General features: G+C 45.4%; 2 protein-coding genes across 8 annotated transcripts in view; both read left to right on the forward strand.

Annotated features, from left to right (window-relative positions):
- The window catches only part of FAM81A (family with sequence similarity 81 member A), a 126,354-nt gene extending 123,058 nt beyond the window's left edge, over window positions 1–3,296 (forward strand). For all 7 annotated transcript variants that reach the window (XM_067748700.1, XM_067748733.1, XM_067748692.1 and 4 more), the window contains exon 9: window positions 999–3,296. In XM_067748700.1, coding sequence (XP_067604801.1) covers window positions 999–1,123 — 125 coding nt within the window. In that variant the 3' untranslated portion in view covers window positions 1,124–3,296. The remainder of the gene's footprint in view (window positions 1–998) is intronic.
- Window positions 3,297–3,448: 152 nt separating this feature from the next.
- GCNT3 (glucosaminyl (N-acetyl) transferase 3, mucin type) overlaps window positions 3,449–24,989 on the forward strand; it is a 106,715-nt gene continuing 85,174 nt past the window's right edge. The window contains exon 1 of the mRNA XM_067748679.1: window positions 3,449–3,696. The gene's annotated coding sequence lies outside the window, so the exon portion shown is untranslated. The remainder of the gene's footprint in view (window positions 3,697–24,989) is intronic.

Consider the following 24,989-nt stretch of genomic DNA (forward strand, 5'->3'; position numbering starts at 1 on the left):
ATGTATATACCCTAAGAACAAGGACATTCTCTTAAGTAACTATGGTACAGTGCAATATTGATGAAACATTTTTCTTTTTTTTTTTTAAGGAATTTTGCCTTTTTAAAAAAATTTTTAATTATTTAATTATTTATTTATTTTTGCTGCGTTGGGTCTTTGTTTCTGTGCAAGGGCTTTCTCTAGTTGCGGCAAGCAGGGGCCACTCCTCATTGCGGTGCGCGGGCCTCTCACTATCGCGGCCTCTCTTGTTGCGGAGCACAGGCTCCAGACGCGCAGGCTCAGTAATTGTGGCTCACGGGCCCAGTTGCTCCGCGGCATGTGGGATCTTCCCAGATCAGGGCTCGAACCGGTGTCCCCTGCATCGGCAGGCAGATTCTCAACCACTACGCCACCAGGGAAGCCCTGATGAAACATTTTTCAATACTCAATTGTCAAGTTTCACCATTGTTTCCTTTACAGCAGACCTTCCCCAATCCAGGTTCTAATCCAGAATCACGTATCATATTTAGTTACCATGTTTCTTTATTTAGTCTCCTTTAATCTAGGTCAGTTCCACAGTAGTGTTGTCATCATTAAAGAGCACAAGCCAGCACTTTGTGTGTCCCACAGTCTGGATCTGTTTCCTTCCTTTTAATGAGATTCAGGGTGTGCATTTTGAACAGAAATGCCACAGAAGTGATGTGTCCTTCCCAGGGTTTTCTTATCGAGGATACATGATGTTGGTTCCTCCCAGTGTTGGTGAAGTTAGCTTTGATCTCTTGGTTAAAGTGGTGTCTGTCAGATTTCTCCGCTGTAATATTTCCTTTTTCCCTTTGTATCTATCTGTAGGGAGATACTCTGAAACTAGGTAACTATCCTGTTTCCCATCAAACTGTTATTCCAGTAGTTTTAGTATCTATTGATATCTTTTGCCCAGATCAGTTATTACTATCTGCTGTAGGTTTGATACAGGCTTGTTTTTTAATATTGACTCCTATGAAATTTACCTCTTCTTGAAGGGTTTACAGCCATCTATGAAAGCATAGGATCCCTCAGGCAAGTTCTCGAAGCCAAGATGAAGCTGGACAAGGACCAGCTACAGAAGCAAATCCAACAGATGCAGAAGCCGGAAGCTCCAATGTGAAGGGACTTGGGACATGGACCTCAAAGGTGGTTTTGCCAGTGGGGCCGGGAACTGGATACCTCTGTAGCCAGGCTGTACCTGCATTCAGGATTGTTCTATTCATGGCGTGCATGTGCCGAGAAATGTGTTTTCATGGTTCTAAATGTTTACCTGGAGTCTTGAGAACACTCTCTTTAAAAGTATTACGTACAGTTTTTACCACTTTATTCCACTTCTCTAAATTCAATGGAATATCCTGCCCTCCCTGGATTTTGAAAGGCTTTTATCCCTTTCGTTTTATGAATGAGAAAAGACTTAACAATTTTCCTTCGATGCTTGATGCTCTAGCCAAGACTTTACTCTTGAAAAATGTCGTGGTGATTTTTTTAAATTAAGAAGATAATGAATTATCACAGGAATGTGTTGTTCCTCACCCTAAATTAAGAGAATGTCCTGATAGATTAGAATTCAACCCTTGAGTCCATATTTGGATTTTATTATTGTTGTCTGTGCATTTCTTATATTGGTATTTTCTTGTAAATCTGTCTTTTGTAGGGGGAGGGGATTTAACATTTGGAAAAAACCCTACCATTTATGCAGTGAAAATAGTTTAAAAATTGGTAACTGCCATATAGATTACAAATTAAAATGGAAACTTAAGACAATTATCTAGATAATGCAAGGCACAATTATCTACATCGACCACCTAGTTATACCAGGTTTTAATATTGAAAACCTTTTTCAGTTATCCACCGCCTGTATAATGATAGCCATATATTCAATAACGGAATGGCGGTTAATAGCCTGTTTATTACACAATTAGTTGTTCATTAATCGTAATGGGATGTGAAAATTTTTCAGGCTCTTTGATCTCCTCTCTAAATTTTTCCAAAATTGACACAAAGTGCTAGGGTTTATATACACTTATTGTAACTATATTCTTGTGCCTTGGTTTTATCACGTCAGTGCACCGTACCCTATAAAAGTTTTGCGGACAAAATAGAAGGCACGATAATACATCAGAATTATGATGTAAAAATGGGATCCTATGTATTTTTTAAATGCTCTTAAGAATTTTATCACTGTTAAGATGTTAATCATTCACTATCAGTAACGGAACAGATATTCATACTTTTGTATGGCCAGAGAATCAAATTGATATTGCATTTATAACAATGTTAAGAAACGTTCATTTTGAGCAACTTCGTAGATGATGGGTGTTTTATTTTCAATCGCTATATTTGATTAGTCATTGAAAATGGGCACCAGTGCTATTCGTTCACCTGTGTCCGTAAAAGCTAATAGCGAGACACACGCCATTCTAAACTACGAGGGTGGCCAGGAAAAAGAAAACAGGGATACTTTGAAAAATTGAAAAACTTTTTTTTGTTTGCTTAGGACTCAGGAAAATTAAAGCATTTTCTATTTTAGAAGAAATCATAACTGAAATCTCTAACTGGCTGTTACTGTTCACCCATAGAAATTATGCTGCTGAAGTACATAATAGTTTACCCTCAATGGCTTGACAAATTTTTTTTTTAACTTGGACCTGAGAAGTCACGTAAGGAATATGTCATCCAACATATATTTCCTTATTTTGTCACCAATCTTTGCATCTCTATATAGGAAGACTATGTCCACTTAGTGAAAAAACAAAAAGGTTAATGCTCTTCCGCAATCAGAAAGTGAGTTTCTTTTTGTGATAGAGTAGCCGTGTTTAGTACAGTTCTCCTGGCTTCAGCACAAACCACAGCACCGAGAGCCACGGCCCCTCCAGCGTCTCTCTCCTCTGCGGGCCCCGAGGAGGAAGAGTCAGCACGTGTCACACCTGGGAAGAGGGGGACAGAGGACACCAGCTGGACTCAGGTCAAGGGGTGACGTGAGTGGTTGATGCTTCTAATGCTGCCACCACCACGTCACGAGTTCTGGCGGGGGTTCTCCACCCTGGCTGCAAGTTGGAATCACCTGGGCAGTTCAAAAAGCTACCAGCGCCCAGACTGCGCCCCCAGACCAACTAAGTCAGAACCTCTGGGAGGGAATGCAGGCGGCCGCACACGTCAGAGGCCCCTGGGTGACTCACGTGTTGTGAGCCCCGAGCTCCAACGTCCTCTTATCACCAAAGTTTAAATGAGAATCAGCTTCCCTGTAGTTTCCTTTATCAGAAATTTGCAATAAAAAGAATAAAACTTCCAAATCAGTGTGGCGTATGATTTTTAAACTTTTAGACTTTTAGTGTGAGGTGAAATTTAATTAGGTAAAATACCATAGGAAATCTCCTCTTACTTTTCTGGGGAAACCTTTTGGTGGTTGAAATAAAGTGCTCTGAGTCCTGGCAGACCTGCTGGTAAGTGGAAAGTCATGGGGAGCTGCTCCATCCTTGGGTCTCCAGCTACGGGTGTCTTCTCGGCTCTGGAATAACCACAGCTAGCAGTTCCTAGCGTGTGCTGTGTGCCCACGCTACGACCTTGGTGGATGTTCACTCATTTCATTATAACAACAACGAGTTGAGTTAAATACTGTTTGTTTCCCCATTTTACAGATGAGAAAACTGAGTCATGTAAAGGTGAAGCAGCTTGCCCCAAATCCTGCAGCGGGTAAGTGGGAGGCATTGATCAAACCTGGCAGCTTACTTCCACAGTCTGGGCACCTACCCTACCCTACCCTACCTCTAAAGATAACAGCCTTGCCTAACTTTTTTTTTTTTTTTGGCCACGCCATGCTGCATGTGGGATCTTAGTTCCCCGACCAGGGATCAAACCCGAGTCCCCTGCATTGGGAGCACAGAGTCCTAACCACTGGACCACCAGGGAAGTCCCCAGCCTTGCTTCCCACATAACTCGGACTTGCCAGGCCACTGACTCCAGCCCCATCTCTGCATGACCTTACGGTTCTGCCATCTGAGTCCCTGTGCATTTTAATGCCCCAATTCCAAATATCAAAGAGAGGCAATCTTATTAGCTTTGCTTGGGTCGGATGTCTTCCTCTGGTTGGATCAGTGAAGGTGAGGTAGTTGATGCCGCAGGACTGTAGGATCATAGGCATTTCATCCCCTGTCCTTGGCTGTCCGAGGTAGTGGACTGTGGCTCTGTGCATTGGGAGATGGGTTGTGTTGGGTGAGTACAGAGCAGAATAGAAAGACAGCGCCCTCTGAATTGTGGTCATCCCACTAGGCTTTCAGCCTGAAAAAAAAAAAAATCACAAACCACTCAGGACATCCTGGAAACTCAATGGTAACTCTGTGGAGTTTTTCTGTCACTGCTGTGTGACCTTGGGTAGTTCTTAACCTCTCTGAGTCTCATTTTTCTTATCTGCAGAATAGAGATTAAAATAATTTAAAAGAGGGAGAGCTGGTTCATCGTTTTCAAAATACTGAAGTAATTTATGCAATACGTATTAGGTATCAGATGGTGAAAAATGGGGCCTGGGGAGGGCAGAAAATATATGGGGGTGCATGTTTCCGTCCAAAGTGTCCCAGTATCTGCGGGGACTGTGTATGGGCAGTGATTAACCTCCGAAGAGAGTGATAGCCCAGCCTGAGACAGAGAAGAGCAGTAGAGCCTGTATGAAGAAATAAGCAGATGGGACCATCATGGAGATAATCCCTGAATGAGGGGAAGGGCTGGGTAGATCCTCAAGCTAGTTGGTCTCATCTGTGGAGCAGGTGTGGCTTCCCCAGGAGCATTGAGAGGGTTGTGATGGGTGGGATCAGAGCTGGGGAAGGACAGACTCCACATCAGGAAGGGTAAAGATAGATACGGAGGTTGAGGATGCAGAGCCCGGAGCTCAAGTTGGGAATTGAGATGCGGAACCGTGGGGGCTGAACCCAAATGGCTGGCTGGCATTTGAGGCTTTTTTATATAGAGACTGGAAGACTCAGTGTGTGGCTGGGCTGGATGACAAAAGGTGTGCATCAGAAGCAGACAATCGTCAGCGCTGTGCTAAGGAAAAACTGCCAGGTGAATGCAGTATCCCTTCGAATAGCGGCAGTACCGTAGAATTACACGTAGGATAATGTGCAGAAGGTTGTGTTTCTCATGCTGAATTTTGGGTCCAGTTAATGTCAAAAACATTTTTTGTCATCCGTAGAAATCCAGAGTTAAAGGACTTTTCTAGGTATCCTTTTATATAGGTACTTGCACTGCAGATCCAGCTATTAGAGTCAAAATTCTGGCTGTGGTAGGCAGTATGGAACATGTCTCCCAATGATCCCTACCTGCTGGCATTCACCCCTTGTGCGATCCCCTCCCCTGGAGTATGGCCTGGACTTGTTAACGCACTTCTCATGAATAGAATGTGGCAGACGTGGTGGCTTGTCACTCCTGAGATTAGGTTAAAAAGGATTCCCCCCGACCCCCGTCTTACCCCTTGTGCTGTGGAGGCAAGCTGTCCTGTTGTAAGTAGCCTCGTGGACAGGGCCGTGTGGTATAGTCAAGAACTGAGGCCTTCAGTCCGATAGCCTGAAATGAACCGACACTTTCCAGCCATCATGTGAGTAACTGCAGTGAATCCCCTCACCCCAAAGAAACGAAAGCAGGAACTTGGACAGTTGTATACCTGTGTTCATAGCAGCATTGTTTACAACAGTCAAAAGGTGGAAGCAGCCCAGGTGTCCACTGATGGTTGAATAGTTATGCAAAACATTGTGTATGCATACAGTGGAATACTATTCAGCCATGAAAAGGAAGGCACTTCTGACACATGCTACTGCATGGACATTATGCTAAGTGCAATAAACCAGTCACAAAAGGACAAATATTCTATGATCCCACTTGTATGAGGTACGTAGAGAAGTCAGATTCATAGGGACAGAGAGTAGCATGATAGTTGCCAGGGGCTGAGGGGTGCTGTGGGGAAGAGGGAGTTAATATCTAATCCACAGGGAGTTTCAAGTGGGGAAGGTGCAAAAGTTCTGGAGATGGATGGTGGTGACGGTTGCACAACAATGTGCATGTACTGAATGCCACAGAACTGTACATTTAAAAGTGGTTAAAATAGCAGATTTTACATATAGCTTACCGCAATAATAATGTAGAAAAAAAGAACCAAAGAAGTGGAATTAATTAGGAGTGGATTATTTTCACTGATTAAAGTTAAGGTGGAAAAGCGGGGTTGTCCTAGCAGTGCGAAGAAAATAATGCAAGTCCTATTATCAGCTGGGAGGGACGTGGCAATTAAGAGTTATTTGCGGGCCTCAGGCGTTGGTATAAGTTAGTGGTTTTGAGAATTAGGTCTTTAGAATAAAATCCAGTGAGGAATGGTATTCCTGTCAGTGCTAGGCTTCCAATAATGAGGGCTGTTACAGTAGAAGGTACTGCTTTAAATAGGCCTTCTATTTTTCAAGTGTCTTGTTCATCATTTAGGCTGTGAATAATAGAGCACCTAAAACAATATGGCCTTAAAAAAGGCGTGTGTGCAGATGTGGAGGAATGCTAGATAAGGCTGGTTAATACCGATTGTTGCCATTATAAGGGCTAACTGGCTTGAAGGAGAAAAAGCGACAGTTTTTGTTTGTTTGTTTTTGGGGTTTTTTTGTGGTACGCAGGGCCTCCCACTGTCGTGGCCTCTCCCGTTGCGGAGCACAGGCTCCGGACGCGCAGGCTCAGCGGCCATGGCTCACGGGCCCAGCTGCTCCGCGGCATGTGGGATCCTCCCGGAATGGGGCACGAACCCGTGTCCCCTGCATCGGCAGGCGGACTCGCAACCACTGCGCCACCAGGGAAGCCCCGACAGTTTTTTTTAATATCACCTTGGGTAAGGGCGCATGTTGCTGCAAATAGTGTAGTAATAGCCCCTAAGCATAATGCTATTGTTTGGATGAATTTATTATTTTCTGTTAAAGGGTAAAAGCGGATAAGTAGGAAAATACCTGCTACAACCATTGCACTTGAGTGGAGTAAGGCTGAAACGGGGGTAGGGCCCTCCCCTCTGCTGCTGAGGGAAGTCGTGGGTGAAGACCAAATTGGGCGGATTTTCCAGTTTCGGCTAACACGAGTCCTATTAGAGGTAGGTTTGAGTGGCCTAGGTCGAGTATGAAGATTTGTTGCAGATCTCATGCGTTTGAGTTAAATAGAAATCATGCTCTTACTCTCATAAATCCAATGTCTCCGATCAGGTTACACAGAATTGCTTGGAGAGCAGCTGTATTTGCATCTGCTCACCCATACCATCATCCGATAAGAAGAAAAGATACAATTCCGACCCCTCTCATCCAATAAAACGTTGAAAAAAAGTTGTTCACAGTGACAAGAATGAATATTGTGATAAGAAAGAGGAGTAAATATTTAAAGAATCGGTTACCATTAGAATCAGAGTGTATATATCATATTGAAAATTCTATAATAAACCATCTTCTAAATAATGCTACTGGTACAAATATTATTGAGAAATAGTCTGTTTTGAAGCTAAGTGATAATTTAAGGGTTTGGATGGTAATTCATCGTCCGTTTGAGATAATTATTTCTGGGCCTGTATGAATGAATATTATTGTTAGAATTAAGCTAGTAACAAAAGCATATGAGATAGGGGTTTTTACATATGGTGGGTATTTGTGGCTTTTGTAAATGTTGGTGTTTGTTATTATCATTGGTATTGTTAATATGAAGAGTGTGACTAACATGAAAGAGGAGAATAAGTTTATTACTTTTATTTGGAGTTGCACCCACCCGAGTCAAGACTTCAGTTGAGACGGCAGCCCTGGCAGTTTTACTACAATCTCATGAGAGACAGTGAGCCAGAAATACCCAGCTAAGCCACATGCACATTTTTGACCCACAGAAACTGTGAGGTAATAAAATACATGTTGTTTGAAATCACTACATTGGGGGGTAATTTGTTATATACAGTAATTAACACACCAGCACTGGGGAATCTTGACAGAATTTTTTTGTGGAAATGCCTGATGTTATGTTACAAATTACATTGTCCACATATATAATCCTAGTTAATACACTTTCTGAGCAGGAAATGACCTTAAAAACATATCGAATGACATATATACCTTATCACATTTAATCTTTGTAATTACCCTATTTGGTATGTACTATTATTTCCATTTTGTGAGGGAGCAGATTATGGAAGGTCATACAGCTAATTAGTGGAGGAGCAGGGATGTGAATCCATATCTATCCTTCTCTAAAGCCCAGGCTGACGTTTTGCTCCAAGATAAGCCAACACCAAGACATAACGTGATTGGTTTAATAATCCCAAAGCTGATTGGAATCAGAATCCTCTCTGGATCAGTGGTCTCGGCGTGTTCCCAGACCAGCAACATTGGCATCACCTGGGAAGCTGTTAGAACTATAAACTCTTGGGCCCCACCCCAGACCCACTGGATCAGAAACTCTGAGATGGGCTCAGCAACCTACTTTAACAAGTCCTGCAGATGATTCCAATGCAAGTAGAATTTGAGAATCACTGAGCTAGAGCTGCACTATAATACAATAGCCATTGGTCACGTCGACCATTTAAATTTAAATTAATCCAAATTAAATAAATTTAAAAATTCAGTTGCTCAGTTGCACTAGCCATATTTCACATGCCCAATAGCCACATGTGGTTAGTGGCTACAGTATTGTCCTGTGCAGATGTAGAACATTTCTGTTGTCACAGAAAGTTCTGTTAGACAGCCCTGACCTACAGCAATAATTTCCTCACCTTTTCTACTGACAGCTCTGTCCACAACTCTGTACCTTCGTCGGTCAGCCTAGAACGAGATTTGGACCCGGAACTTTCCTCCAGCCTCACCCCTACAATGTTATGTCAGTTGTCCCTAATAGAGATGATTTCCCAGGTCCTTATAAGGTTTTGTCTCATCTGCCAGTCCTGATCAGTAGATATTGCTGCCTGGACTGAGTTGAGAAGGATCTGAAGGCTGGTGCCAGGCCCAAGGGGAGGGGCCAAGGTGTGTGAACCAAGGGCCAGCTGCAGATTCTCACCAGGACATCCCAGACGTGGAGGATGCCCAGCAAGGGGTTGCCAGCCAGGGGACTTGAGTGATCCTTTTTTTTTTTTAACATCTTTATTGGAGTATAATTGCTTTACAATGGTGTGTTAGTTTCTGCTTTATAACAAAGTGAATCAGTTATACATATACGTATGTTCCCATATCTCCTCCCTCTCGCGTCTCCCTCCCTCCCACCCTCCCTATCCCACCCCTCTAGGTGGTAACAAAGCACCGAGCTGATCTCCCTGTGCTGTGCGGCTGCTTCCCACTAGCTGTCTATTTCACATTTGGTAGCGTATATATGACTTGAGTGATTCTGATGCCGCCTAGGGAGACGGGTCCAGCAGGCCTGGATTAGAGTGAGCCCAAGTGGAAAATATAAAGGGACACCAAATACTCTGTAATTAAGATAAATAGTATGTCAATGCAGTACTTTTTAAAAGTCAAAATTAATGCCACAAAATGCACAATGAACAAAATACCAAACCTCCACAAACCATGCTGTGTGGAGCTATTTTGGACCTGAGGCAAAAAGAAAAATGTGTGCCCTATATACATGTTTTATGTAATTTTATTTAAATTTTTGACATTTGTGCATCATGAGATTTTTTGGGTTGTTAATTTAGATTTTTAGAAATATTGCACAAAAATACTATTTATTGGGCTTCCCTGGTGGCGCAGTGGTTGGGAGTCCGCCTGCCTATGCAGGGGACACGGGTTCGCGCCCTGGTCCGGGAAGATCCCACATGCCGCGGAGTGGCTGGGCCCGTGAGCCATGGCCGCTGAGCCTGCGCGTCCGGAGCCTGTGCTCCGCAACGGGAGAGGCCACAACAGTGAGAGGCTCGCGTACCGCAAAAAAAAAAAAAAAAAAAAAACTATTTATTTTGACGGCTGAGGGTTTTGGCTGCTCTTCTCTTTATACTTAGCATTTGAGATGAGAGCTCACTCACCTCATTCTAATCTCGGCCCTGCCCAGAGATCTAGAAATTTGGAGCTAAATCCAGTTCTCAATTATTGTTATTAGCTTATCTCAGGCATGTCTGATTGCTTTAGGTGGTTTCTGGTCTGTTTTTATCCCTAATTGTCATGCTTTGTTTAATCTTCAAACTTGTGACCCAGTGTTTCTTGGTGGTAGGTTGGGACACAAAGAAAACAAAGCTCTGACCTTTCTGAGACTCAGAGGAGGATGGCAGGGGAGCGGGATGGAGAGGAGTGAAAATGCTTGCATGGTCTCGTCACTCGCTGCTGTCATCATAGAGAGAGCTCTGCCGCGCCACTTGGCCAGCCCTTGGGATTCACTGTCCTTTGCTGCCCCTATGTGGAGGGAATAGAAACTTCTAGGGAATCTTTTTAAAAAAATTGTGGTACAGTTGATTTACAATATTATAGTAGTTTCAGGTGTACAATATAGTAATTCACAATTTTTAAAGATTATACTCCATTTATAGTTATAACATATTGGCTATATTCCCCATGCTGTACAATATATCCTTGTAGTTTATTTATTTTATACATAATAGTTTGTACTTCTTAATCCCCCACCCGAATGCTGCCCCTCTCCCCTGCCCCATAACCACTAGTTTGTTCTCTAAAATCTGTGAGTCTGTTTCTGCTTTGTTATATTCACTAATTTGTTTTATTTTTTAGATTCCACATATAGGGAATATGTTTCAATAGGAAGAACCCAGAACGAAGGAATGCCTCTGTGGAAGAGCCCTTGGAGATCCTTGAACTCCACTCTCATTTTCTAGAACAGGAAGCCAGAGAAATTAAAAGTGGGCTTTGCAGGTGAGGACGCGTGACAGTATGATAGACAAGCTGTACCCATAATAGTGACTCGGCACCAGCTCTGCACTGGCTGGGACGTGGCAATGAACAAAACAGACCAAAATGTCTGCCTTTATAATTTTTGGCTACGTTGGGTCTTTGTTGCTGAGCGCAGGCTTCTCTCTAGTAGTGGCCAGCGGGGGCTACTCTTCGTTGCGTGCGCGGGTATCTCATTGCGGTGGCTTCTCTTGTTGCGGAGCACGGGCTCTAGACGTGTGAGTTTCAGTAGTTGTGGCACACGGGCTTAGTTGCTTCGCGGCATGTGGGATCTTCCTGGACCAGGGCTCGAACCCGTGTCCCCTGCATTGGCAGGCGGATTCTTATCCACTGCGCCACCAGGGAAGCCCCTGGCTGCCTTTATAGAGTTTCAAGTCTAGTGTGAGGTGGGGGTAGGGAGAGAAAATCAACAGACAAGTAAATCTCAAGCCTGTCAGTTGATGGTAAGTGCTTTGGAAGAAAATAAAGCAGGGGCTGGGGGAAGGGAGGTGCCAGTCGCAGGAGGATGGCCAGGGAAGGCCTTGCTGAGATGTTAAGGCCTGATGGAGATAAGGGAGGAACCAGGCAGCTACCTGGGGGAAGAATTTACCTACATCTTCTTATTTTTATAAAATAACCCTATTTATAATTCAGACATTCCATATCCATGGAGCTGCTAATATGTTGTCCTTCTGGCTAAACAGTTAGCAGCTTTTCTCCCCCTGCTTTTATGATCTCCGGATGCCTCATTGTCCCCTATTTGGCTTCTCAGTTTCCATACCCTGGATGACCAATTCTCTGTAGTAAATTCCCTGTGTGAAATACCTAGGGAGGTTTCTGTCTTTCTGAATGGACCGCGGCTGACACAATGAGTAAATTGCACCTGGGATTATCACTTGCTCTGCCCCATCACACACATGCTTTTCCTCCAGTGCCATGTAGATCTTTGTGATGGAAGGAATGTTCACATATTGAGGTATGGGTAAGTCATCCTGGCTTATACGTGATCTGGCTTGAATTCATGTTCATGAGAGGGGCCTGTCTTTATGGCCTGTTTATCATGCATTGTACATCTGCTTTAGCCATTAAGAGAAGAATGCATTATCCCAAAGTAAAGTATGTCCATTGTGAAGATAGGGATAAATGCCTCTCCCCACCCCTTCATAGCCCCCAGCTAGTACTCCTTCGAAGATAAGCTTCCCTTCCCAGATACCGAGGTCCTGCTGACTCGCTATGTATGTGCTAATCTGCCTCATTTGAAAGCTTGATGGAATGTACCTCTGTCATATTTGACGTTCTTTGATTCTGACAAGATACAAAACTGTACTGAAAACCACGCTTCTCCAGAGGGCTTGCTTTCTTGGAAAGCAAGCTGCGCTCCCGGGCTGTAATCCTCCGTCTGGCTGGACGCAGCTGTCTTCTGTTCCTGTTATAGATTGTTGATTATTTGCACCGACATTTGGAATTCCCAGGTTTGTGCTTGCTGATAAGCCAACGGCACCTCTATTAGCTAAGGTTTTGTGAGTGTGCCCCACGTTGTGCTAGGCACTGATCTCTGTATCTGCCAAGAAGTCTGGACAGAGCAGCCCCTTTACCCCTGCCCCAGGCCCCTGCTGGTCTATTAGCAGCTCCCAGACCCTCAGGCGCGCACTCTAGAATCTGGCCAGGAACTCATATGTCCAACAGCTGCTGTGCTGCTGCCCAAACCAGGATGGACAGGGCCACACACTGAGTTTCTGAAGTAAGACCTCAGCTTGTCCACTCTCTGCACAATGTTCTCAGCATCCTCAAACCCATCTGGACATTTGGACCAGTTTTCCACCTCTGGGTTTCACCCCAAGAGGGAGAAAAGGGAGGGCATGTTTGTCAGCTGTCCTCTCTCCTCCTCATACCCCACTGGATGAAAGAGCAGACTGGGTGTCCTATTTGTACTTCCTGTCTGGACTGGCCTCCCACCCTGCCTTGTCCTCATTCCAAGCCCCTGATGGTAGAAGGGGGTTCTTTCTGCACCATGGAGGCAGGTTTGGATTATGACCAAGTCCATAGCTGTTGCTCCTACTAGGAAAAGAAATTTAGAAGGTTCTTTCCCTTGTGACAAAGCCTGGCTTTTGAGATTTGTCTAGGTGTTGACACGTATAGCTATTCTGGGTTTCAAAACTGAATGTGGACTACTTTCTCTTGGCATTCCTGCTGTCACCATCCCAGTTCCCTCTTCAGCAAACAGATACTTCCATAGAATAGGGGACAGGTGGAAGGCAAGGTATGCAAATGAAACAATTAGTCAATTAGTTTATTTCAAAATATTATCCCATTACATATACCTGAATATCCACCTCCTAGACTGTGATCTACTTAAAGGCATGGTCACGTTTCCCCAAATATCTCAAAATGTCTAAGAGAAGGCGGGTGCTAACCATGAAAAGATGTATGCATTAACTACTGTTTCAGGTTTCCTTATGTTGTCTTCCATTATCACAGCTCCTCGTAGGGCAGCTTCCTGCCCCAGACTAGTTAGAAACTCCAATAAATAGTTCCAGATGGGCTAAGGTCTTTGATGAATGAAAAGTAAAATGAATGAACTGTTTAATTAATGCATGTTTAAAAAACTAATCTTTCTAAAGGGTGTGTGCTTGGGGTAAAATTCCAAAAGGAAGGTAAAAACACTGGGGACCATTGCATTAGTCATTCACTGAGCACATGCTCTATGGAAAGTGACATTTTGCACATTATCTCGTTTACCTGTTATTTCTGGACACTGTGAAAAATAAGTTTTATGGCAGACCTGTCTTAAACAGGCATTCCGAAAGCCAGACGGTAAATTTCTCTGGCTTTATAAGACTCAGGAAGAAGAAATCATTTCAGCTTAGCCTCATTTTGGCTCTTTTTCAACTATAGAAACTAGAGAGCTATGAAGTCTATCATTAGATGGAGCAATAAGGTATATTTTTAAGAAGCAACAAAAAAACCCCCGACACCCCACCACCACCACCCCAACTTTCAAATTTCTTAAATAATGATGACCTGATACACGTATAGGACTTTGTAATTTACAAAACACTTTTGCCTAAAATACTTAGCCCTCATAACACCCCTGAGTTACTATTATTATTCTCATTCTTAGATAAAGAAACCAAAGTTACTAATTTTAATTGAACACCTCCTATGTGCCAGACACTTTAAAATTGCATATCTCATTTAATTTAGACAACAACACAATGAGTAAGAAATTACCTTTTAAATCTTACGAATAGGGAAACTGAATCTCAGAGGAGTTTGGTCAAGGTCATATAACCAGCGAAGCAAGGCTGAGCACCCCCATTCTTTGATACCAAGTCGAATGCATTTCCTACTACCACCTATTAGATCCCTCAAGCTTCTGGAAAGGAATTCCTATGTCAGAGCCTTCCTTTGCACAGATCCACTTAGGCCTGCATCTCACAGACCTGTAAAGCTGCAGAGGGGGAGAAAGGAACATGAGAAAGAGTTACCATTATAGCATCAGTGTGTAAAACTCATTCGTTTCAGCCTGAAAAAAAAAAATCCCTCTTCCGCTTTCTCACTCCTCCTTCTGCCTTTCTCAGGTGTTTTCATAACACATCCTTTTAGTCGTTTTCTACTGCCAGTTGTAGGTAGTTGTAGGTAGCTTGGCCTTGGGCCTTTGAATAAAGCCTTGTGGGTGTTCATTAGTCTCAGATTGAAAATACTTGGTGGTGGTAAGAAGTCCTTTCTTTACATGGTGATCCCCCTCCCCACTACAGCCCTGAATCCCTCTTGAAATATAAATGTATTCTAATGCCTAGAAAATAGACCAGTAGCTAATAGGTAGTTAATAAGTATGGTTGAATGAATGATTATTACTGAACACGTATTGAAATGTAAGAGTGGATGGTGTTGTTTCTGTTTGAAGCGTCACCAAATAACACTGAATGTATGGAACACTCATTATCATAGACTTTACATTCAGGAGTCCTTCTGTGACTCGGCCACCTTCTAAATTATTCTAGAAATGTCGGTTTGGGTGACTGCCCACAACTCTTTAAATGAAATGGTTCTGCACACAATCTTTTGCCCAGATGGCTTACGCCCCTGGTCACAGCTGATTGGACCAAGGTAGACACCCTATCAAAGACAGCCAATCAGAGGTGAGCTGTTGACTTCTAATATGGTTTGGCGCAAAAGGCTGAGTTGGGTCTATAGTTATTTAAACTTGCATGCAATCCCTTCTGCTTGCTAGGGGATGAGGTGGTGAAGGAAGGTTGACATAAATTAGCTAATATCTGGGTTATGTGGATATTCATCCTACAGCTGCTTAGTGTACATTCTATATCTTGGAAGGGACAGGGAGAGACACTTACAGAGATGGAGTGCGATACAGAGGCCCCTCGTCTTCTAGGAAAGTGACAAGGCTCTCTGATGTCAAGCAGGTGACTGTGCTTCAGGCTTTGGCCCCGAGGCTTCCGCAGACAAAAGCGAGGCAGCTGATACACTGGGGAAGGAGCAAAAGGCAAGGAGTTGGAAGGTCTGTGTTTGTATCCTCACTACTGATTACAGGATGTGTGCCCTTGGATAAAAAATATACATTTTTAAAGAGCCCTGTGAATACATGTCTGTCGATGAACGATACATTAATAACAACACCTCTAGACGTCTGGGTTTCATCATTCAGTGTAGGTAGGAATCCTCGAGGCGCTTATTCTAAATGTGTTTTTTTCAGAATCCACCCCATAGAAAATCTGCTTTAGTAGTTGTGGAGTCTTATCCCCCATCCCTCAGGTGTGTCTGACTCAGTCCACAGACCACAACTTGAAAAGCCCTGCTCTGGATGAAGGAACTAAAAGCAGGAGACAAGTCCATCTCAGTCAGTGAGCCTCCTTCTGGCTGCTCAGTCGACCGTGGCCGCACTGCCTGGGTGCTGGAGCGTCTGTGTATTTAAGAGCCCCGTCACTTAAGGCACAAACGCCAGACTGAGATCGGGAAGGGTCTTCTCGCCTTCCTGAGCATTGCGTCTAGGTGGGAGAGAACGAACCTAGGAAGGAATAAGCCAACCAAACAGGAAAGGAGTTGGGTATTTCTCCAGAAACCAGACATGGTTTTCTCTCCATGGATGTGGTGTGGAGACTTTATAGTTTGGGGGCTTAGCTGGCAAATGTGGGGGAAAAGGGGCCCAGGTGTCCGAAGGAGTATCTGCTGAAAGTGCAGAGGGGCAGAGAAGCAGCCCCAGGGCAGAGGGCTATGAGAGAGCCCTACAGCCTGAGCAGAGAGCTGGTTAGGGTTAGAGCTATGGAGAGAATTCACTGTCACTCAGAGATGGCTAAAGGAGGTTCAGTGCCAACCTAAGAAATTCCCTGTGTCATTCTACAGGGTCCTGCCATCTGTCCCAAGATGGCCAATAATTTTTTTTTTTTTTTTTTGAGAACAGGCTATCCCATGACATTTGCAATTGACCAGGCACTGAAAGAATTGCAGTATAGGAGTAGGGTCCAAATATGTGATCAGTTGAGATGATGGGCTGAATTTAACAGAATAATATGCAATAGAAAAGAAGCACATAAAAAGATGGTTAACGTCATTAGTCATCAAAATGTTTATAAAATCCACAATGAAATACTTCAATCCTACTAATATGGCTAGAATAAAAATGACAGACAATAACAAGTGCTGGTGAGGATGTGAAGAAATTTGGAACTCTTTTACACTGCTGGTGGGAATGTAAAATGGTGCAGCTGCTGTGGAAAACAGTCTGGCAGTTCCTCAAACGGTTAAATGTAGAGTTACCACGTGACCCAGCAGTTCTACTTCTAGGTATAGATCCAAAAATATTGAAAACGCATGTTCACGCAAAAATGTGTACAAGAATATTTATAGCAGGATTATTCATAATAGCCAAAAGGTGGAAACAGCCCAAATGTCCATCCACTGATGAATGGATATCCATACAATGGAATATTGTTTGGCCATAAAAAAGAATGGAATTTTGACACACAAAAGGACAAATAATATGATTCCACTTATATGAAATGGCCAGAGTAGGCAAATTTGTAGAGCTAGCGAGTAGATTGGTGGTTGTCAGGGGCTTGGGTGTGGGGAGAAGGAATGAGGTGTGACGGCCAATGGGAATGGGGTTTCTTTTTGGGGTGGTGAAATGTTCTGGAATTTGATGCTGGTGATACTCGGTAAATATATTTAAAAACTTAACTGAATTGTACACTTTAAAAGAGTGGAGTAAGCTGGAACAAAGTGAGAGAGTGGTAGTATATATATGGACATATACACATATACACATATTTTACCAAATGTAAAATAGATAGCTAGTGGGAAGCAGCCGCATAGCACAGGGAGATCAGCTCGGTGCTTTGTGACCACCTAGAGGGGTGGGATAGGGAGGGCGGGAGGGAGGGAGACACAAGAGGGAAGAGATATGGGGATATATGTATATGTATAACTGATTCACTTTGTTATAAAGCAGAAACTAACACACCATTGTAAAGCAATTATACTCCAATAAAAATGTTAAAATAAAATAAAATTAAAAAATAAAAGAGGGTAGAGTAGATCTCAATAAAGCTGTCATTAAAAAAACACTCAAAGAAGAAATAAAAACTTCCATCTGAAAAAGTAATAAGAATAAACGCATGGTCCTGCCTTTGGGTCCAAGAATTAAAGGGGCTGAAGTGGACGTCTCCTTTTGTCTGGCCAGCCTCTACCTTCTTTAGGTGACAGTCTCTGATTTCTCTGGAGAATTAGCTTCCTCCTGATGGTCCTGTTGGGAGCATAAGTTACAGGGCCCCTGACCTGCCACGCAGGGAGCAAGTAACCCTGGCTGAACCAGATGAGACTCTGGCTTGTAAGTCTGAACCCTGAGCCGAGTGGCTCATGGAAGCTATTGGGACTGAATCCTTCCCAGGACGCCACCTGAAAGTTTCCCGCTGAGATCCCTGGGGCTGGTTCCATTCCTGTGCTTAGTTTTGGGCACGTCTCCTGAGACACTTCTTTTCTGCCTAGCTTAGCCAGAATTGGTTAAACTGGAGTTGCCTGTGAAGGGAAACCTCAGCAGATACGTTGAATCAATGTGGCATAGCAGCTGCACATGCGAAGTATCAGGAGTTTTAGCTTCAATGTGAATAACTGCAATTAACCATGATCGGTCACTTGGTGGAGCTGGCACCGTGCTAAGAACTGTGCCTGCTTTTCATTTACTTCAACCCTCTCAATGACTTCACTTGGTAGGTACTGTCTTGGCTCCATTTTACCCACGGGGGAACGAGGCACAGAGAAATTAGGTACAGTTTCTGAGATCACGCAGCTGATTAATGTTGGATTCTGGATTCGAATCCAGCTCTACCTGACTCCAGAATAGTGCTCGTAACCGCTGCTCTGTACTGCCTCAAAAGGCATCGGCATCGTTGTTACCGGAAGTGGGGTCCGGCTGCTCGCCGCTCAGAAGCCAATACCCGAGAGGCAAGGTTGCTGGAAAGAAAAGTTTGCTTTATTTCAGAGGCCAGCAAATGGGGGGGAAGGCAGACTCATGTCCAAATGCCAACTGCCCCCTGACAATCATTGGGCAAGGGCTTTTAAAGGGGAGTCTCAGGGGTGTATAGGTGGAGGGAGGGGGTCCATGCAGAAACAGCACAGTCAGCTCTGACAGCCATCTTGAAATTAGTCATGCAGTGGTCTGATCAGCGTCATCTTGATTGTTTTAAGTACAGCTACTCTTTAGTTCCAGGGTCAGTTTGTTCCCATTTCCTTGAAGCCAGTTCTTGGAATTGTGGCAGCTTAAGTCATGGCTACAATTTGGCTATCATGTAGTTAACTTCTTCCACCTGGTGTGGGTTTCAGTATCTACAAAACAGCTCAAAGTATATGGCTCAGAATATTATCTATAGCGCTTGAAGCAGAACTAAAGGCGCTTGACTTTTCTGAATGATTAAACTATTATTATTTGGTCTTGTTTGGCTGTTTTCCTTTGCTTCTGCATTTTCTCACTTCTCTGATTAAATTTATTTATTTATTTATTTTTTGCGGTTCGCGGGCCTCTCACTGTTGTGGCCTCTCCCGTTGCGAAGCACAGGCTTCGGATGCGCAGGTTCAGCGGCCATGGCTCACGGGCCCAGCCGCTCCGCGGCATGTGGGATCCTCCCGGACCGGGGCACAAACCCGCGTCCCCTGCATCGGCAGGCGGACTCTCAACCACTGCGCCACCAGGGCAGCCCTTAAATTTATTTTTTCACTGAAGTTTTTGTATAGACAAAAGACAGGCAGAGGATATGGCGGTGGGGAGGACCGTAGGGGTCCTGCTCTGTTTCACTGTGGAGGGTTGCCCTGAGCAAATGGAACCTCCAGCTGTGACCTGAGAAGTCCAAGGTGACAGAGTACATCCTGCCTTTCCCTGTCAGTGGTCTCAAAGGTAGGGCCTGTGCTTTAAGACACTTGATGGCAGAGTTATCAACCCTCGCTGCACATTACAACCACCCAGGGAGGTTTAAAACCGCTGATGCCTGGATCCCACTCTCTTGATGTAATTGGTCTGCGGGGCTGCTGGGCCATGGGATTGTTTTCCAGTTTCTCAGATGATTCTCACATGCAGCCATGGTTGCCAGCTTCTATTTTTTCAAAACTTGAAAGGCATACTATACACCTGTGGATCTTGTTAAAATGCAGATTCTGATTCTGGATGGGACCCAGGAGTCATGTCTGTAACAAGCGCCAGGTGATTCCCAGTAGAAATGCCATCCCAGGTGGAAGCCTTCATACTCAAAGTGGTGACCAGCAACAACAGCACCACCTGGAGCTTTTTAGTAATTTAGACTCCTGGGCCCCGCCCAGACCCATGGAACCCAAGCAGGAATGCCAGGGAGAGCCCAGGTGATTTTCATGCACATTAAGGTGTGAGAAGCACGCTGGGCCCGGGGTATATTTAAAGAAGAGCCAGGAGACTAATGATGAGATTCAGAACTGAGGCGTCTGGGCAGGCGTGAACGGAATTGAGGATGTGTAGCCAGGAGGAGAGAAGAAAGAAGAGAAGGAGGCAGGTAAGTGTTTTGACCCTCGTAGAGGCTGTTTCAGGATGGAGGAGGGGACTGAGGGATGTGTCATCCCGGGGAAGACCTAGGAGGTCAGGGGGACTCATGCTGTCCAGCGGGGTTGGTTGGTTCGTTGGTTGGCTGCCCCTGGGGCTCTGGGGGTTACGCTTCTTGTCAAGGAGGTCGCACTCGATTAATGATGGCAGAAGGAATTCAAGCGTTGTAAAGATTTGGTGATTTCCAAGCTGTCTTGCTACTCTGAAATTGTGTCTCTGGAGTTGAAGTGGTTGGATTTGTCGGGTCACCTGGGGACCTAGTGCCTGTGGAGCTGAGGTGAGATGTGTCAGAACTTGAGTTTGGGGTCCGGGTGAATGCAGTATTTCGGGGTGAAACTGATAAAAACCAACCTACTGTGAGGAGATGCCTACAAAACGGTGTCAGGGAGGAAGACATTTTCCTTTACCCCCAGGGTGCTTCAGGCTGGTCTAAGAATTAAATCGACATCGGAGAGATTAACGGGAGAAAAATCAAACAAAAGCTTAGTAATGTGTGTATGTGGGAGAGACTCAGGAAAATTGAGTAGCTCGCCAAAATGGCTGAAACCCTCACCTTAAATACTATCTTCAGCTAAAGACACAAGAGGATGTTAAAGCTGGAGAGACTCAGTTATGGGCGGTGACCAGGAAAAGCACAGTAAACCAGGGTAAGGTTACTATGTGGATTGAAGTCAGTGCCTCTCCACTGATAAGTTTCTAGAGATTAGGTCATCCTTTATCTTCCTGGTACAGAGAGGGAGTCGCCTGTAAAAATGGGGATTTCCCTTACGACTCTGTTTCTTGCAAGAGGGCAACTCCTATTTGGTTTTCAGAGCCCTTCCCACATCTGCTGTTTTTCAGAAAATGACCAGCTTAAAACAATATGCCAAAGAGACATATTTTAGGGTGGCAAATTCTGCTCCCCTACAGGGGAGACGTATTTTATACAAGAGCATGTGGGGGGAGACTCTGGACACCTCCAAATCCAGCAGGGGTGACCCCAAAGTCCTGAGGCCCCGTCTTGCTGTGCTCTGGTCTCTGAGGTCATGACGTGTGACCAGAAGACATGGGCTGGGAGGTGGGACCAGGGGTTGGGGTCACGTTGGAGGGGTGTTTATCTTGCACCAGCCGGAGAAGAGGATCTCAGATTGGGGTGGCCTGGTGCTTAAGGTAGAAACAGCTCTAGAAGGGAGAGGGGGAACCATGACGTCCTCGGGTGGAAGGACCGGACTCCCGTGGTTTCAAGCAGTGTGGGTTCACTGTGCCTGTGAATTGAGGACGAGAAGCCGAGCGGGGGCCACGCAGGGAGACCTGGGAAGGAGAGGTCTGGGCCCCCGGGCGGCTTCACAGGTGTTGGCAACTTGGCTTTCTGGATCTTATTTCTCGGGCTCTGTCTTTCCAATGGTTCGGTTCCCCTCTCTGCCCCAGTGTGTGCCTCGTGTCTGCCGGTGGGATCCGCAGCCGCTCTGTGGTTTCCACAACCTCGGGAGGTGGCTGGGAGAGAGGCCAAGAGCCCCAAAGGACAGAGGCTACAGAGGGTGGGGATCCTGTGTCCAGGCGCTTGTGGCCTGAGCCCTCGCTCTTCGCTCACCTGGACGAGACTTGAGGGCACTTTGCTTGCGTGTGAAACACCCAGGAAGACTCTCCTCTCCCACAGAGGAACTTCCTTTATCTTTCTCGAAACCCGGAGCCCTCTTAGGCAAGCTTGCATTTTGTCTGTATTTGGTAGAGAGTGAGATTCAGAGAAACACTTACGCTAAGTGTGCAGGCCCCGGGGCGTTCTGTGTGTGGCGCTTTCCTGCCCTTCCTCAGGGCTTTCTCCTTGGTTGCAGGTATGCTGGGCAAGGGCAGTGCGTGGGGCGCCAGGTTGGGGGACATCCTGTGTGGTGATGGGGGTGGTGAAGGCCAGGGTCGCAGCAGGAACGTGCCAAGGACCTGCTTGGTCTTCCTTAGGAGCAAACCCATCAAGCCTCTGGTGGGTTTCTCGGGCCTTCCTCTCAGACGGGGGAGCTTCAGACTTCTGTAGCCAGCACTTGGGAAAGGCAGGTCAGACGGAAAAGCAGTCAGGTGCTGGGGGCCCTGCTTGGGACCCCGCCTTGGTCATCCTGGATCAGGGGGAGGCAAAGGGAACCTACAAACTGAGTGAATCCCTATTCTGATCTGTGCCGTTCCTCCCGGTTAGAATCTCGTGGAATCCTCCTAAAACTCTCCATCTGGAGATGACACACTGCCTCTCAGAGACGTGCCTTGCCCGAGGTTCCCCACTACGAGGTGCAGCCCTGGGACGCCTGGGGTGCTTGTCCATTGCACACAGGTGCTCACAGAGGCTTGGGCCACCTCAAGCGGGGGAGGGGCTCTCCCTGCTCAGGTGTCTTAACTGCTAGGACACGTGGAAACCCTTTCAGACCAGAAGAAAGGGCTATTGTTCTCCAGGCCCTTATCCTACCTTCAGGAGCTCTCGCTTTTAATCACATTTGAACTGATTATTATGATTCCAGGAAGCCAGAGTTAGATTTCATTTACCTTCCTGTTTGGGCCCACCAGGAAGTAACCTTTGCTCAGAGCTGAGTGTTCCTTGGGCACCCTGTCTTAGGAGGAAGTTGATGAAAGTTTTGTTGCATCTGCTGCTTGAATAGTTTCCACCCCACAGTTGGAGCCCCACTCCAGGGGGGTATTAGTCACCCTGTCTTGAGCTGAATCAGATTTTCTGTGGGCTTTGTCAGCTCACCTCTGTGAGGGGAGGAGTGGCTGTCTCCTTAGGCACCCATATTGGTCGGGCTCTGAAGTTCATGCTCTCAGCCCTGCTGACTATTAAATCCCGTGGTTTGTCCTGAGCTAGCAACATGTCGGCTCTTTGCCAGAGATACCACCATAAAGTCTGCAAGAAACTGTACTTATGAGAAACTTCTTGAATAGACAGTTATTCAGTTTTTCGAATTCAGGGGATGGTTGCAATGGTCTGATCTTCTACTGCGTCCAGCATACAAAGCAGTCCTTCTCATGCTTAAGTTAGGTAATGTCATTTTTCCACTCAGAACCCTCCAGTGGCTTTTTCTGAAGTACCTACTGTGATCTACCAAGCCCTGTGTTACTCGTCTTGCCTGCCTACCAACCATTTCTTCCCTCCCTTGAGGGCTTCTTGACTCACCCTGACTTTTTGCTCTGGTCACATTACCTTGTGTGCTGTTCATCCTACTATTTCCTCCCTACCTCAGGGCCTTTGCACTTGCTGTTCCCCTAGGTATCCACATAGCTTTCTCACTTCTTGCAGGTCATTACTCAAATGTGACCTTCTCACTGAGACCTTTCCTGGCTACTCCCTAGACTCTTCCTCCCTCCAGCACTCCCTTTGATATACCCATCTGATATACCGTATACTTTTACTTTATGGTGTATTGCCCATTCCTTTACTCTAGGATTTAAGCTTTCTGAGGCAGGATGTTACTTGTGCTTGCTTGCTTGCAGAGAACAGTATCAGGCAGTAAGGTGCTCAAATACCTGAGTGAGCAGATGAATGACCATCTCCAACACAATGCCTTTAGAGGCCAGTTATGTAACAAAAGTATGAAACGACTGGAATAAAAACAAAGGTGGGTGGAGAGTTGAGACATGCACATCCCTGCTAACAGCATTAACTTAAACAACAGCAGTAACAATCACAAAACAGTTCCAGCGGGCTTCCCTGGTGGCGCAGTGGTTGAGAGTCCGCCTGCCGATGCAGGGGACACAGGTTCGTGCCCTGGTCCGGGAAGATCCCACGTGCCACGGAGCGGCTGGGCCCGTGAGCCGTGGCCGCTGAGCCTGCGCGTCCGGAGCCTGTGCTCCGCAGCGGGAGAGGCCACAACAGTGAGAGGCCCGCGTACCGCAAAAAAAAAAAACCCAGAAAAAACAAAAAAACAGTCCCAGTTACACCAAGCCCATGTGTGTGCTGCTAGTTTGTGACTGAGTATGTCAGATGGGCTGGACTTCCCTAGAATTGCTGTCAGTGAATAGCCCTGAGGAGAGGTGCCCATGGTTTTCCTTGAGGGATCTTCTAAGAAGTAGTTTTGTGAAACTGTCATTTTGAACATTCTAAAGATAATGATGCATTGTTCATTACATTGTATCTGTAGAAGGAACTTTTTTTCTCCTATTGGTATCAGGTCAGGTATGTGTTTCTCAAACCATTTTATTTTTGAATCGGATAGACCCTAGGACTCATGTTACTGATAGTTGTTTTTCCAGGTAGAAAATTTAGAATTGAAACTGTAACCCTCTTAAAGGTGTGAGACGTCCTGGCATACATTTTGTATCAGCCACGTTCCTGATTCCATATTATGTCCTGTCCCTTTTCTGCCTTTGCCTCATCTTTCTTTTTCTTTTTTTTTTTTTTGCGGTAAACGGGCCTCACACTGTTATGGCCTCTCCCGCTGCGGAGCACAGGCTCCGGACGCGCAGGCTCAGCGGCCATGGCTCACGGGCCCAGCTGCTCCACGGCATGTGGGATCTTCCCGGACCGGGGCACGAACCCGTGTCCCCTGCGTCGGCAGGTGGACTCTCAACCACTGCGCCACCAGGGAAGCCCAGCCTCATCTTTCTTACTCAAACCTAATCCAATAAGAGAAGAAGTGAACTGAATACTTGCTCAGGCTTCTAGGAATAAACAACATCCAGAATAAATAGAACAGTTTCCCTTTGTTTTCTTACTAATACCCTCTAACTCAAAGGTGTCATGTGCTATGATAGTCACTGGAAAGTGGGAGAGAAATACAACTGAGGGAGGGAAGGACAGGAGATGGAAGAGGCTTCAGAGAAGGTTGGAAATAAGCGGTGAGAGGAGCAGAATGAAATGGCTCTTCTCCAAGAATTAGATCGTCCCTCTTACTATACAAGATCAGACCTCGTGAAACACAAAGAACATTCCCACAGTGGCCTGGCCAGCCATAGGTGCTTCGCACAGGTATATTGAAGGAAGTGCAGCTTCTTCTGTTGGGAGGTTTGGGAATATCTAATGGTCTTGTCTCACATTCAGGTTCTGGACCCCTCTGGTTTCCTCATGACTCACAAGAGTGGGGGTCCCACCCGGCTGTGACTGACTATACCATCCC

The sequence above is a fragment of the Pseudorca crassidens genome, chromosome 1, assembly GCF_039906515.1.
Source record: "Pseudorca crassidens isolate mPseCra1 chromosome 1, mPseCra1.hap1, whole genome shotgun sequence".
In the NCBI taxonomy this organism is placed as follows: domain Eukaryota; kingdom Metazoa; phylum Chordata; class Mammalia; order Artiodactyla; family Delphinidae; genus Pseudorca; species Pseudorca crassidens.